Genomic DNA, 13,506 nt, shown 5'->3' with positions numbered 1-13,506 from the left:
TAGTCGGCCCGTGGTCATTGCGAACCGAATCGTTGCCCAAACGGCCTCGACATTCGGAGTCCAGTCTTCGTCATCCGATGACAATTTCCCTCCCAGATAGAACGAAACACTGCCTCTGTGGGTATGCTCCATCGTTTCGTTCTCTTACACCTTAGCTTCTCAGCCCCTTACCGCCGGTATCCCAAAAGCCGTCCAGATCTTACAGGATTATAGCATATCGCCCCGATATCAAAGATCCCAAGACCCGAGATTTGTGGCTGGGCCAGAGGGAGCAAAATAGCTATATACCTGAGGTGGCTGACCTGGGCTGTGCCCACAGTGATGAGCCAAGTCCAGTACAAACGCGCACGGACATCCAAGCGCGATCCAGCTGTTTAGCTGAATCCTCAGCAAAACGGATTCCTTGCGATGGCAAATAGATAATCATGATTTCGGCTACAGAGATTGGAATAGTAAGTGTCCAGAAATGTAAAGAGCTATACTTTATAATTCCGCCTAGGAGCTTAAAATAACAAGCTCGATGTACCGACGTACCTACATCTTTTTACCGCCCGTTGTATTTTCGGTTTTTATTTTCTTTGACGCTTACATACTTTAGGTTTATTGGAAGACTGAGGGGTGTGAGTGTAGAAGAGAGGGAGAGGAATCTTCCTCAGCTTTTGGCAGTATGACATCCGAAATCTGCGTTGGATTTCCCTGGAAATGACAGTCTGGGTGCATAACCTATTACGTCCTCCTGCCCATCACTAAACGCATTTCCATTCTCTAAACCTCATCCCACATCACCTTCATGGTAACAGGGAAAGGCGTCAAAGCACCCCAGTCCTCCCTGAGGTAATCCACCCCGTTCCCATCCGCCCTCGGCACCTTCTTTAGCTCTCCCTGCGGACCAGGCGCGCGCCGGACATTCTTCCTCTTGAACAGAGCACGGAACATCTCTGTGAGGGCAATCTGGCTGATCTCCTTGCCCAGAAAGGCATGGGGACCGGCGTCAAAGTGGATGTACTTGTCCAGTGGACGGCGGGGGTTGACGGTTTCTGGCTCAGGGAAGTAAGCTGCGTCGCGGGAGGCGGTTGACTAGAAACAAGAGAGGTTAGTATTGGAGGGGACAAAAAGGGTAAAAGAGGGGCATACAGAGTTGATGGTAACCTTGCTGCCGGGCTGGATTTGCAGCTCCGTGCCATTGGACGCCGTGACAGTGCCGGCGGTTGTGGCTTCAAAGTGAGACCGAGCTGAACCTGACAGGCGGATGCCTTCCAGGACGTAACCCAAGAGGAGAGCGTCGTTTTGGGAAGATGAAGGCTGGGAGGCAATGGCGGTAATGTCCGCTACGTGCGCGGCACCCTCGGGGGAGAGGTAGTAATCCACTGCTTGGGTGAACAGCTCCCCTTGGCTCGAGGCGAGGGCCGCAGCGGTGGGGAGGACATGGTTCCAAGTGATGTCGTGCGTGGCCAAACCGGCCTTCTTAAGCTCCTTGATAAAGTTGACGCCGAAGGTGTTGAGGACGCTGTTCTTGGCTGCCTTGGGGCTCTTGACCGTCTTGTCGACGAGGGTGCCGAGCTGACCAGCCACCGTCTTGGCTGCTTCCACCACGGGGAAGAGCTTAACAGGCTCCGAGTCGACGAAGAGGGCAGAGGCGATAATCTGGAGGACGGCGTAAAGCTCGTGCTCGGTGTAGATGCCCTTTCTGTTTTCCTTGGTTGTCAACGGAAGGCCGAAGACACTGGCGGCAAAGTGGGTTGGCACGATATTGGCAATGTCGCGGACAAGGTCAGCAAACTTGCTGCCGGGTACCAAAGTGTAGCTTTTGGTGGTGAGCAGTTTGTCGGTCAAGCTCTCGTAGAAGGCCTTGATCTGGGTGCCCAGCTCAGGGGTGAACAGCGACCGAGATGCAGTGGTGCGGTGCCTGTCGTGGACAGCAGCATCGCCAGAAAGCTCAGGGCTCGCCTTGGCGCGGATGCCAGCGACACCAGCATTCCAGGTGCTCTTGAACTTGTCCTCAGCAGCAAAGATGCGCTGGGCACCATCGTACGAGGTGACCTCGGTGGGTGTGGCGATCCTGCCTGGCCGGGAGAAGTCAAAGAGATGAGCGCGCTTGAGGTCCTTGAGAATCTTGCTGTTCTCCGACGGGGTCACCATGGGGTAGTGCGCGTAGACCGAGTTGTACTTGAAGTGGTTGGGGAAAGCCCGGAGGAAGAGCTTGTAAAAGACGCAACCGTGGTTGATGTTCAAGTCATACTGAACTTCGTTGAAACCCCAGTTGGTGAGGTTTCGTGGCGTGTAGTCGATGGTGTAGTGGCGGTCACCTCTCACCAGACACACAGCATCCGACAAGACGACACGGGAGATGGTGTAGGTAGGCGCAATGCCGACACCAGGAACCATGGGCTCCTTCCTCTCCTCCGCCACGAGACCAGGGTACAGCTCCACAAAGTCGGGGTGATCATACAGGCGACGAAGAGACTCAGCAACACCCGGGTCGGAGTTGATGTCCTCGAACTTCTCGTAGGGCTTCAGGCCGAAGTGCTTGCGGAATTCGTTCAAGCCAGCAACATTCCATCTGCGGCCTTGAATGATCCCGAGAATCTCAACCGCCCGCATCGACTCGGGCACGTTTCGGGCGCCAAAAGATCCAGCGGGGTCCTCAATGGCGTCTGAGATGCAGTTGACAAGGTCATCGTCGTTGAACTTGCCATCCGGCCCTCTCTGGAACTTGTTGAAGGGACGCTCCGCAGGGTCATCTGGGATCATGCCCTCGAACTTGCCGAAGCCCATGATGAGCTCATGAATAGAGAGGTCCTTGCCCGGCTTCTTGAAGAGATCATAGTAGAAATCCTGAATCCACTTGTCATCCTTGGCCGAGATGCACGAGTGCCAGCGGTAGCAGAGGTTGAACTCGGCCGAGCACACGTTGCCGGTACCACGCTCGGCACCCTCCTTGGTGTCAACGTTTATGCCAGTCTCGACACGGGGGTCAAGAGTCCAGGTGGTATCAACACGGTTGAGGTTGACAATGTTTCGGACGTAATCCAGCAGTGTGATGTTGATGTACAGACCAGAGGTGATCAACCGAGCATGCTGGAACAGGTCATTGTCGTACTTCTTCCACGCAGCCTCCTTCTTCTCGCCCTCAAGGTTGGGGCTGGGGGGAGAAAACCTGCCATCCTCGTTGATGCGGGCCAAGTTCTCAGCCACATGGTTGTGGACGCGGTTGAACATGATCAAAAACACACCGACACCGGGTGGCATGCCCAGGAGGCGCTTGTCAGCAAAGCAGTCAGGCTTGATCTTGCCGTCCTTGAAGGTGCGGATGGTGTCCTGCATGTCCTGGTTGCTGCCGTACAGAGGAGACAGGTCCAGGTACGAAGAGGTCTTGGACTTGCTCATGTCCCTGTAGTCTGTCCAGAACAGATCTGCACAGTGCGTTAGTGATTATGTCGACAACCGGCAGCTGACAGGAACACCTACCGTGAATGATGATACTGGCCCAGTACCATAGAATGCTAGAGACATTGTTCGGATGTTCTGTGTACTCCGTCCGCTTCATGACTGACTCGAAGATGAGATTGGGGTCTGGAAGAGCGCCCTGCCGAACGACATTGGCAGCCACCGATCTGGAGTACGAAGTGCCAGCGGCACCAAGCTGGGGAAACATAACATTCTGGAAAGGCGTCAGCATGAGGATGAGCAATCGAGTGATATGACAAACCCAAACTCACATTATATGACCCATCAGCCTGGCGATACTGGAACTTCTCACCCACATACATCGAAGGGGGATGCTCAAGGGTGTACCACAGCTCGCTCAAAAACGAGTTGGTGAGCTCTGTGCGTGTCTTGGAGTTGCTAGGCAAGTTGGACACAAGCTGGATGACCTTTTCCATGGCCATAGTCTTGTCATCCTTGATCTTCTCGCCCTTGACCTTGGCCTTGACCACACCAAGAAGGGTCTTGTAGTCTGTCTCGAGGTCAGTAACGGTGTTCCGACCGGACCAGTCACCACATCATCACATGACACTTACCAGCAAGCCGCAGTTGCTTGACATCGTCTCTGAGTTTGCCCCATTTCTTCGATCGGCTGAATGTGTCGGCGCCATGCTGATTTGGCAACGGAGCAACTGATGACTGCATCACTTGGCCATACCGCTCAAAGGCATTGGCAACGCCAGCTCTGTTTGCACCCGTGGGCTTCAAGTCAAGAGGAGTAGGCCTTGGCTTTGCTTGACTGGCGACAAGTTCCATTCCCTCGCGTGATTGGTGGGCAGACGAGCTCCCGTGGCTCGAGCTTGAGCCATTGAGAGCAGTAACTCCCGTGCCGTTCGAGGCCTTGTGCCCGTTGCCGTTGTAATCTGACATGATGAAAGCTTGTAAGGGGTATAATGGGTATAAAATGAAACAACAAAAGTACTAGATGGGATTGATAACAATGGTAGCTTTCCCAAACGTCATGAGGAGATGTGAGATGAAGCAATGGAAGCACAGAGTGCTGCAGACAGGCCGGTTAAGAAGGGATGTCGAGAGCTCGAGGAGAGGCCCGGTCTCCCTGAGCTCGTGAGACTGTGTTGTGTGATGTCACCCTAGCTGGGATCGACCCGCCCCCCCATGCCGCCTCTCGCGCACTTTTTTTGTCTTGGAGATCGAATGGTTGGAAAAGGGAAAATCTTCAGGTGAGACAAACCCCGCCGGGCTTGCTTGGTGGCTTGACTTGAACAACAGGGGAGCTATCTGGCCAACCTATTCAGGTGCACAGCACTCGGGTGCTCGCCGAATTCAGAGTGGCTTGAAGGGGTTCAACCCAGACGCGGACATCAACCTTGCAGCACGAGAGACCCTTAACGAAGCACCGCATATCAAAGTACTACACTACCTACATGGTTATTGCTGTGCGGACCGACGTGTCGGCCAGGGGAACGGTAGCTCTTGGGCCCAGGCGGTGACAGCAAATGGCTGAGGAACTTTGACCTCTGCCGATGGACCGCGGAATACAATTACTAATAGTTGGTGGACATTGATGGCCGATGAGTGGTGGATAGGGGAAGGCAGGCCATGCCACTGGAGCATGCAGGTCTGTCAAGTGAGGTCGTCGAAATGGCTGCAGGGTTGTGCATCTGCCAATTACCGACGAGGGTGACCTTGTGGGACGGCGGGTCACTGTGGTCGATCAAGACGCTACCCAAGCCCGCTACAAGGTGATTATCGCTGTCCAAGACGGTTTAGCGTCGAGCCCAAGACACCATGATCCGCTAAGATCGCCGTACCGTTCCTCCTCCCGGGAACGATCCGAGCACCCAGGGTGCGGGCCGGGATTGAAAAAGCTTTTAGTATCGATCTGGTGCATGGAGAGGCTGAAACCCAGCCAATGATAGCCGTCTGCTTCGGCTTGAAGACCGCAATTGCCGCCGTGGTTCGGCGTCCTGACTTCCCCATCCGGCCCCCTTGCGCAGACCGCATAGCAGCTGAAGGCCGGGGTCATTGCTGCACTCTAACTACCCATCTCGTCGTGATAGGCCATCAAGAACCGCTACCCACGGACTAATGCCCGACCTGCCATCCTTCTGCCACATCGACCAATGGCAAATGAGCCGACAACCGGCATCGTGGACATCAGTGCCTCCTTTTTTGATAGGACGACTGGTTTCTCCTCGCAGAGTGTCTCACCTCTCACAGCGATCGGCATCAGTGCGTCGGGGAAAAAGATTGGGAGGTTCAAAGAGTCATGAAGGGAGGTGAATGTGTCAAGAGCGGGGGCTCTCGTTCAAATGACGGAATCCTGCAGAAGGGGGTGGTAGGCTGGCGTCGTGGATTGGTCCTCGAGAAAGTGGCATTGATAAAAGGGGAATGCTGGTGTTGTCCCAGAACATTGGTGATGCGATCACGGGTTCTTGCGCCGTCTTGATTCACTTTCTGTGTCACCACCCCAGCGTCGGAATTTTGTGAGGTCAGCCCACTGTAGAGAAATGGATAAGTCGCACCTCATGCCCGAGAGGCCGGGCAACCGTGTCAGAGTCTCCAGTCCAGATCGGGAGTCCCACATTGACGCACACGAAGACTTTTTCTCAACACATCTGCCATCTCGTCCTGTTACTCCAATGGGTCCAGACAGAGACCATCAGTCTCGCCACCGGAAGCCGAGCAAGATTGTGTTGTGCTTCGATGGCACAGGCAATAAGTTCCATGGCGACGACAGCGACAGCAACATTTTGAAGATATTTCGAATGCTCGACAGGACAGCGAGGGATCAATGTAAGTATTTCGATACCGTCTATTATCTGACTGGAGTGCTGACAACCTGATTAGTTCATTATTATCAACGTGAGTGATAAAGAATTGTGTTACATTGTGTTGTAGGGCGTCGTACTAAACTGTATCCTGAAGCCGGAATTGGCACCTATGTTGTCTCGAGCAGCTTGACTCGCACGGGAACGGTGGCGCGTATCAAGTCTTGGTACATGAAAGCCAAAGACAGTGCCATTGGGTCCTCGTTCGATCATCATGTTGTGGGAGGCTATCGGTTCCTGATGAGGTTCTACAACCCTGGAGATGAGATCTACATCTTTGGCTTCTCGCGTGGGGCGTACATTGCGCGATTCTTGGCCGAGATGTTGGATTATGTCGGACTGCTGTCGCACGGTAACGAGGAGATGGTGGTGTTTGCGTGGAAAGCCTTCTCCAACTGGCAGAGCAGGCAGGGAGACAACACTCCAGAAGGGAACCAGAAGAAGAGGGAGATGTACACCTTCATGAAGGGATTTCGTGAGACCTTCTCCCGCCCTGTCCGCCGCATCCGCTTTCTCGGCCTCTTCGACACAGTCAACAGTGTACCTCAGTTTGAGGCAGCCTGGATGCAAAGGAGCAAGTTTCCTTACACGGCGCGCACCTCGGCAAAGGTTGTCCGTCACGCCGTGAGTATTGATGAGCGCCGCGCCAAGTTCCGGCAGGACTTGGTGTACCAGAGCAAGAGCGGCAAGAAGCAGCACCACCATCACCCAGTGTCCGATGGTCTCCACAATCTCCACGAGAAGTACAGACGAAAATTCGCTGCCGCTCCCGCCCACCAAGGTAAACAGGGCCAGGACGACAGAGGGCGACGGCCCACGTTGGGCGTGCCCACGGATCCAGAACCATATCGCAGGCGCTCCCACTCGACACGATCACGGCACTCCAACAAGACCGAGGCTTCGGCGCGCCCGACGGAGAACGACGTCAAATCCGAGGTATCAATCGAGCCCCATCCTCATCTGGAGGACGCCGAATCATTTGCCGAGAGTGAGGAAAGCGACGAGGAGGAAAGCCATCAGGACATCGACGAAGTGTGGTTCTCAGGAGGCCATGCGGATATTGGTGGTGGGTGGGAGGAAACCTTTGAGGACTCCAAGGTCGCCAGCCACGTTCCCTTGGTCTGGATGGTCCACGAAGCGATCAAGGCAGGCCTGACGTTTGACGAGGAGAAGGTCCGCGAGATGGGTTGCGTCGAGGCTCTCCATGACCACGACGAGCCCGACACCGAGGATCATGGGTATAGGCCGCCGTCGTCAGGACAGGAACAGCCCCTCAATGACGAGATTGCCCCTCACGAGACCTCGGGCGAGCCCAACCCACCGATTCCAAACATCATGATCCGCAGTTCGAGTATGAGCACACCCAAGTTGTTCCAGCAATCCAGCTTCAAGGACTCATTTTCTCAGGCCAACGGCGGGAGCAGTGGTGCCAAAAGGTCGGGCGAGAAGGAGGGTGACTGCAGCGGGCAGCAGAAGCCTTCGTCGTTCCGAGAAATGATGCACAAAGCGCACACGGCTCGAATTCACGACTCCCTCGAGTTTGATTGCGGGCTGAGCAAGACTTCAGTGTTAGCTTGGAAGATTATGGAGTACGTAGCCACTATTTTCTGCCTTACCGTGTATGCCGGCCGGCTAACAGTTGCCCTCCCAGGTATCTCCCCTTCCGCCGTATGGACCTTCAAGAAGATGGCTCTTGGAAGCCCATTCGCTGGCCCCTCCCCTGCGGGGAAGTTCGTGACATTCCTGAGGATGCCCGTATCCATGGCAGTGTGATCCGCCGCATGAAGGCACACGAGAAATATCGGCCAGGAAATTTGATCATTGGTGGTGGTGGGAGAGGGGTGAGGCGTGCTGGAGAGGAGCATGGTATTGGCGATTGGGTCTGTGTTGAGAAGGATGGTTGTCCGATTGGGGAGATTTGGATGAAGAGGAGCGCTTGGGAGAAGATGCATGGGAATTGCAATGACAACGAGAAGAATGGCAATGCCCACTGATGAGGATACGTGGCTAGTGTAACACTTGAGGATATGCTCAGAAACAAGCAAAAAGCATACCATCTTCTTCACCTTTCATCACGGGACATGTGAGGCGGCCAATGAAGAATCGCCTTGTCCTGTGCCACTCATGCTGATAGCACTGCGGCCATTTGGGCTGAACTCCCCCGTGATCCCCTCACCCTTCATACCTTCCTAATCCCTCATCTGATCGGACGACTGAACCCCGACCACCGACTACCGTAGAACGTACCGCCTTGGTCCGTCCGTCCAGTATTCGTCAGGATGCGCCTGCTGCACACAACCACCCTAAAACTTGCGGAGTTTACAGACAATAATGTGCCCCCCTATACCATCTTGTTACACACCTGGGGCTACGAGGAAGTAACGTTTTGGGACATGGAAGTGGGCTGCGCCATAGAGAAATAAAGATACTGGAAGATCGAGGCCTTTTGCGCCCTCGCCAGAGAGCGATACCAATATGCTTGGGTCGACACCTGCTGCATCGATAAGACGAGCAGCGCCGAGCTCTCAGAAGCTATCAACTCCATGTAGCGCTGGTATCAAGAAGCCAAAGTCTGTCTCGCTTACCTGGCCGATGTACCGTCGCAAGCCCAGTTCTCCGATAGCAGGTGGTTTTCCATTCTAGGGCGTGGACCCTCCAGGAGCTCATTGCACCACGCAAAGTGAACTTTTTCGATGAAAACTGGACAAATCTGGGTGGAAAGCTGAGCCTACAATGAGCCGTGGCAAACCGCATCCGGATACCATCGGTGCTTTTTGCCGGGGAGAGTGATATTGATGGCTTCAGTGTCGCTCAGAAGATGATGTCATGGGCAGCTGGAAGGGAAACAACAAGAGTCGAGGATCGTGTCTACAGTTTATTGGGAATATTCGATATCAATATGCCGCTAATGTATGGAGAGAAGGAAAATGCTTTCATCCGACTACAATAGGAAATAATGAAGATCTCGGATGATCACAGTCTGTTCGTATGGAAGTCATTGGACACTCGCGGTGGACTTTTGGCAACTTCCCCGGACGCGTTTATTTAACTCTGGCAACATCGTTGGATTTATGCCGCCTGGAAGCCTAGGCAACACTCCCTTGACTGCCAGCGGCCGCGGAATTCACATAGAGCTTCGTTTTATCGGTATCGATCTTAATTGTCGACAAAAATAGGTCGAGGAGAAACCCATCGCTATCTATCTTCGAGATCGCCTGTTCGGTACGGTATGACACAGTTCGAGCGGGTTTTGAGTAACGATTTCGAGCCCGTCATCATGAGCAGACACTGACGGTCAATGTTTCCGCTTCGAAGGATGTGTATCCGCAAAGGGCGTCCGGCACGAGGCGACAAACTACCTAGTATGGTTTTCCGCGCCGTAGAACTGGGCCATGAGCAGGTGATGGAAATACTACTGGCTCGAGGCGCGATTGGTGTTGAGCCGCAGGATGAAGATGGACAAACTTTATCATCGAAGGCTGCGAAGGCTGCGAAGGCTGGCGATGTAGCCATTCTCAAACAACTTCTGACAAGCGAGAAGGCTGATGTCGAATCCAAAGACAACGATGGCAGAACCTGTTTATCGTGGACTACCGGAAGTGGGCATTTGGATGCGACACGGTTGTTGACTGAGCATGGTGTCAATATTGAATCGAAGGACACATCAGACCGTAGTCGAGGTGCTGCTCAAAAGAGGCGAGAGGTTGGTTAAAAAGAAGAGCCACTCTGAATTGCTAAGCAGTCATGTCCAAACGATTGACCTGGAAAGGAAGGACGCAAGTGGCCGCACGGCATTTTTCAGTGCCGTTGCAGATGGTCCTCATTCGGTAGTCGAACTTCTCCTCAAAAAGGGGGCCGATATTGAAACGATAGGTGCGGATGGATTGGCGCCGTTGCAACGCGCTCGTGCTGCCCCAGGGTTGAAAAACCTGAATCATATGATTCTCCTACTGCTGAGAAACAGAGGCTCTCACCCGTTAATAATCCATGTTGAATGCAAAACGTACGACAGAAGTTGTTGTCCCCGACTGCAGAATTCTGTAGGCTATTTTATTCCTTTAACTTAAACCGAAGAAATGAGAAAATATTACAAACTTGTCCTCTCTGTCAAGCTGACATGATAAGGTTCCTTCTGCCAAAGCTCAAACGCCTTCTGATCTGTCCACTGGTTAAAAGATGGAAACTTCTCCTCCCTGACCACCTCCATGTCAAAATTCCACAGCATCCGAGCCAACACAACGCGAAACTCGACCCATGAGAGGTTTTGTCCGATGCAGTCGCGGCCGCCGACCACGAACGGACGAACAACGCTGCGCACATCCCCCGAAAACTGCTCGACATCTTGCGCAAGAGCGCTGTCGCCAATCTTTTCACCAATCTGCCCCGCCTGCTCCACTGACAACCATCTCTCGGGCACAAAGTCGTTGGGGCGAGTGAAGTTCGACGTCTGGCGGTTTGCCGCAAACTGAGTAACACCAACAGCGGTCCCTTCCGGTACAGGGAACCCAGCAATCATGGTGCCAGGCCTGTTGACCACACGAGCAGGCCCATTCGCGACCGGTGGACACAGCCTCTGCGTCTCCTTGAGCACAGCATTGAGGTAAGGCATGTTCTCAGTGATGAACCCAAAGGTAAGCTGCTCCTCGGATGTGACGGTTGCCCTAACCTCGGCCGTCATCCGACGCAAGACGGCGGGGTTTTCACACAGGTAATGTGTAGCCCCCAGCAGCGACGTCGTCATGGTTTCGCTCCCGGCCAACAGAAGCAAGATGCAATTCGCCTCGAGCTCGTCCTTCGTCAGCCCCTTTTCAACCCCCTTGCCCAGAGCAGCAGTGACGAAATCATCGTTGTCGTCAGGCGGAAGAGTGCGGCTCATTCGACGCTCAATCTTCTCCCGCACAAGCCTGATAAAAGTATCTCTCATCTCCATAAGTCTGGCCGGTGCTAGGGTGAAAAGCAAGGAAGACGAAGGAGGATAAAACCGCGAGATCATCAACAACGCTGACAGTTTAAAGTGTGTCAATACCATCTCGATCCAAGGGTGATACGTCCTTTTCTCCAGACAGCCAAAATCCTCGCTGAGCGTCACCCTCGCCGCCACGTCAAACGTCAAGAAGTTGTACCACTCGCGCATGTCTGCCGGCTGCTTGGTCTTGACATATTGCTTGCGCAGCTGGCTGATCATCAGAGTGGTGTACTCCTGCACGATGCGTTCTTGGCGACGGGCAGAGTTTAGCGAGAAGAACTCCTTGCCGAGGAGGTTGCGAAGGCGTGTGTGGTTCTCATCGTCGGCGTCGAAGAGTGAGACAAAGGTCTGGGCGTTGCGGTAGGCGTCGTGCTTGGGGAAGCCCTTGTTGCCGTAGCCGCCGCAGTAGATGTCGTGCCAGGCCCCGTCGAGGGTGAAGGACAGCTCGTCGGGGGCTATCCGCACCACCGGGCCGTACTGGTCGTGCAGTTGCTTGATCCGGTGATGCAGCCGGCCGCGAACGAGGTTGGCGGCATATGGTACGCGAGACGAGGCCCACAGCCGTGGTCCTGGGAACACGGCTAGCGGGTGGAAGAAGGCGTTGTACAGCGCTCGACCGACGACGAAGCACTGTCGAGAGTGGTCAGCAAGCTTATCTTTTGTTGTTGGAGTGGGGGAGACTCACAACCGCAGCAACAACGGCCGCTTGGGAAAGCGTGACGAGTCCAAGAATGGACATGATGCTTGGAATCAGAGTAGGTATCAAAGGTGGAAAAGAAAGAATGAGGCAAAGCTGAGCGAACAATCTTTCCAAAATTCGGTACTGACTTGCGTGTGGTAACAGTCTGGTCTAATGATGATAGGGATTTCAAGCATCCGCTCGAGAGGAAAGCCAACGACGCATACAAGAACCACCGCTACCCGGCGATGGCAACCCAGCACCGCAAAAATCTGCCCGCTTGCTCATTGCCTGCCTACCTGTGCCTTGTTTCCAAACAAAGCGTCACCATCGTGTCACCCAGAACCGAACTAAGCCGTCGCAGCAGCGAACACCTCCTGCGCCGCCTCAGCAAACCATCACCAACTGACGGACGAATGGAGACACTGCCGTCCATTTATGGAACCAAGTTCGTCTCGATGACCTGACCTTGGCCCGTGATGGTTGAAAGGATTCTAGGGATCGATCTGGCTGTGCCTAGATGAACGCGGCAACCTGGGTAGGTACAGGCAGCACAAGTCACGGTACTTGGGGGCCTGGGTGCCCTGCTACGCCCCCCGGGATTTGGTTTCCGGCTAGGCTTCGCAAACCGTTGGATGCTACAGTGTACCACCGGTGAACAAGCCACGGATAAACCTCAGAAGCCACGCACACCGGGTTTCACGGCTGACGGTGCCAACAACCGCAAACCAAGCAAAGATGAGACACACGAACCCGCCGACGTGATATCGACTCCCCTCCCTCCGAACGCAACACCGGTAGCCGTTCGTCCCAGTGTCACCCTTCCATCACAGAAGCCCATCACCAACAAGCTCGCTGTCTCGCTCGGTTGCAGCCTGCGATCAATTCTGCTCGAGAGTTTCATTCCCAGTCCACCACCCGACACTCCGGCAACATCCACCGCAACGTCTCAAGAGGCACAGTCTACTACAACCTGCCCCATAAGGCTCTTCCTCCCTCTCCCCCCTGGCCAACGCAGATCCTTCCGGCAGTTATGGCGCCACTCCCGCTTTCTTGTCAGGGGGGAAAAACACGCGCTTCAGGGAATTCGGACCGTTTGGTGGCGCAGTCTTGTTGTGGGATTTTGTGAACAGTGACCGGTGCGGTGCGGGCAGCAGAGATCCCCCCGGGGCCCCTCCTCCTCCCAACAAGCGATCCCGAAGACCCCGAGATTTGCACCTGTACGCGTTCGGGGATCAACGGACGGGCTGTGCCGCAGTGGTGCTTAGGCGCCCGGGAATTACGGTGGGTCCTACAGCGTATGTTTGGTGGGAGAGGATGGGCGCACGGGAAATAGAGAGGGAGAAGAAGAAAGGATGCGATTGGATGACGTGAAGAGGTAAAGCAATATACATCACAGCATGTGGTGGGAATGGATGGAGGGTGTTGGTTTGGGAGGTGCCCGGCTCACCGGGGGGTGTCCCCCTTCCATTCTCGTTGCAACACAGTAAGCTAGGTACCTGGATGGGTAAATTTGACTGATGTGATGTGGGTGTCATTTTCGCGTGCGCCACGGGGGATAATGTTTGAGATTGAGACGAGAG

At 54.3% G+C, this 13,506-nt stretch overlaps 3 protein-coding genes across 3 annotated transcripts; 1 reads left to right on the top strand and 2 right to left on the bottom strand.

Moving 5' to 3' along the window:
- Positions 1–765: 765 nt before the first annotated feature.
- Positions 766–4,356, bottom strand: PODANS_5_1240 (uncharacterized protein; the record flags this gene model as incomplete). Its single annotated transcript, XM_001904176.1, has 5 exons — positions 766–1,077; positions 1,135–3,413; positions 3,469–3,661; positions 3,720–3,958; positions 4,023–4,356. The coding sequence occupies 5 exons, from the start codon at positions 4,354–4,356 to the stop codon at positions 766–768; spliced, it is 3,357 nt and encodes a 1,118-aa protein (XP_001904211.1).
- A 1,601-nt stretch (positions 4,357–5,957) lies between these two features.
- On the top strand, positions 5,958–8,272 carry PODANS_5_1250 (uncharacterized protein; the record flags this gene model as incomplete). The annotated part of the gene is made up of 3 exons (XM_001904175.1): positions 5,958–6,243; positions 6,376–7,867; positions 7,930–8,272. The coding sequence occupies 3 exons, from the start codon at positions 5,958–5,960 to the stop codon at positions 8,270–8,272; spliced, it is 2,121 nt and encodes a 706-aa protein (XP_001904210.1).
- A 2,093-nt stretch (positions 8,273–10,365) lies between these two features.
- On the bottom strand, positions 10,366–11,983 carry PODANS_5_1260 (uncharacterized protein; the record flags this gene model as incomplete). Its single annotated transcript, XM_001904174.1, has 2 exons — positions 10,366–11,874; positions 11,930–11,983. The coding sequence occupies 2 exons, from the start codon at positions 11,981–11,983 to the stop codon at positions 10,366–10,368; spliced, it is 1,563 nt and encodes a 520-aa protein (XP_001904209.1).
- Positions 11,984–13,506: the final 1,523 nt, after the last annotated feature.

The sequence above is a fragment of the Podospora anserina genome, chromosome 5, assembly GCF_000226545.1.
Source record: "Podospora anserina S mat+ genomic DNA chromosome 5, supercontig 1".
Lineage (NCBI taxonomy): Eukaryota > Fungi > Ascomycota > Sordariomycetes > Sordariales > Podosporaceae > Podospora > Podospora anserina.
The sequence above is the reverse complement of the archived record's forward strand: the minus strand, read 5'-3'. Positions and strand labels throughout refer to the sequence as shown.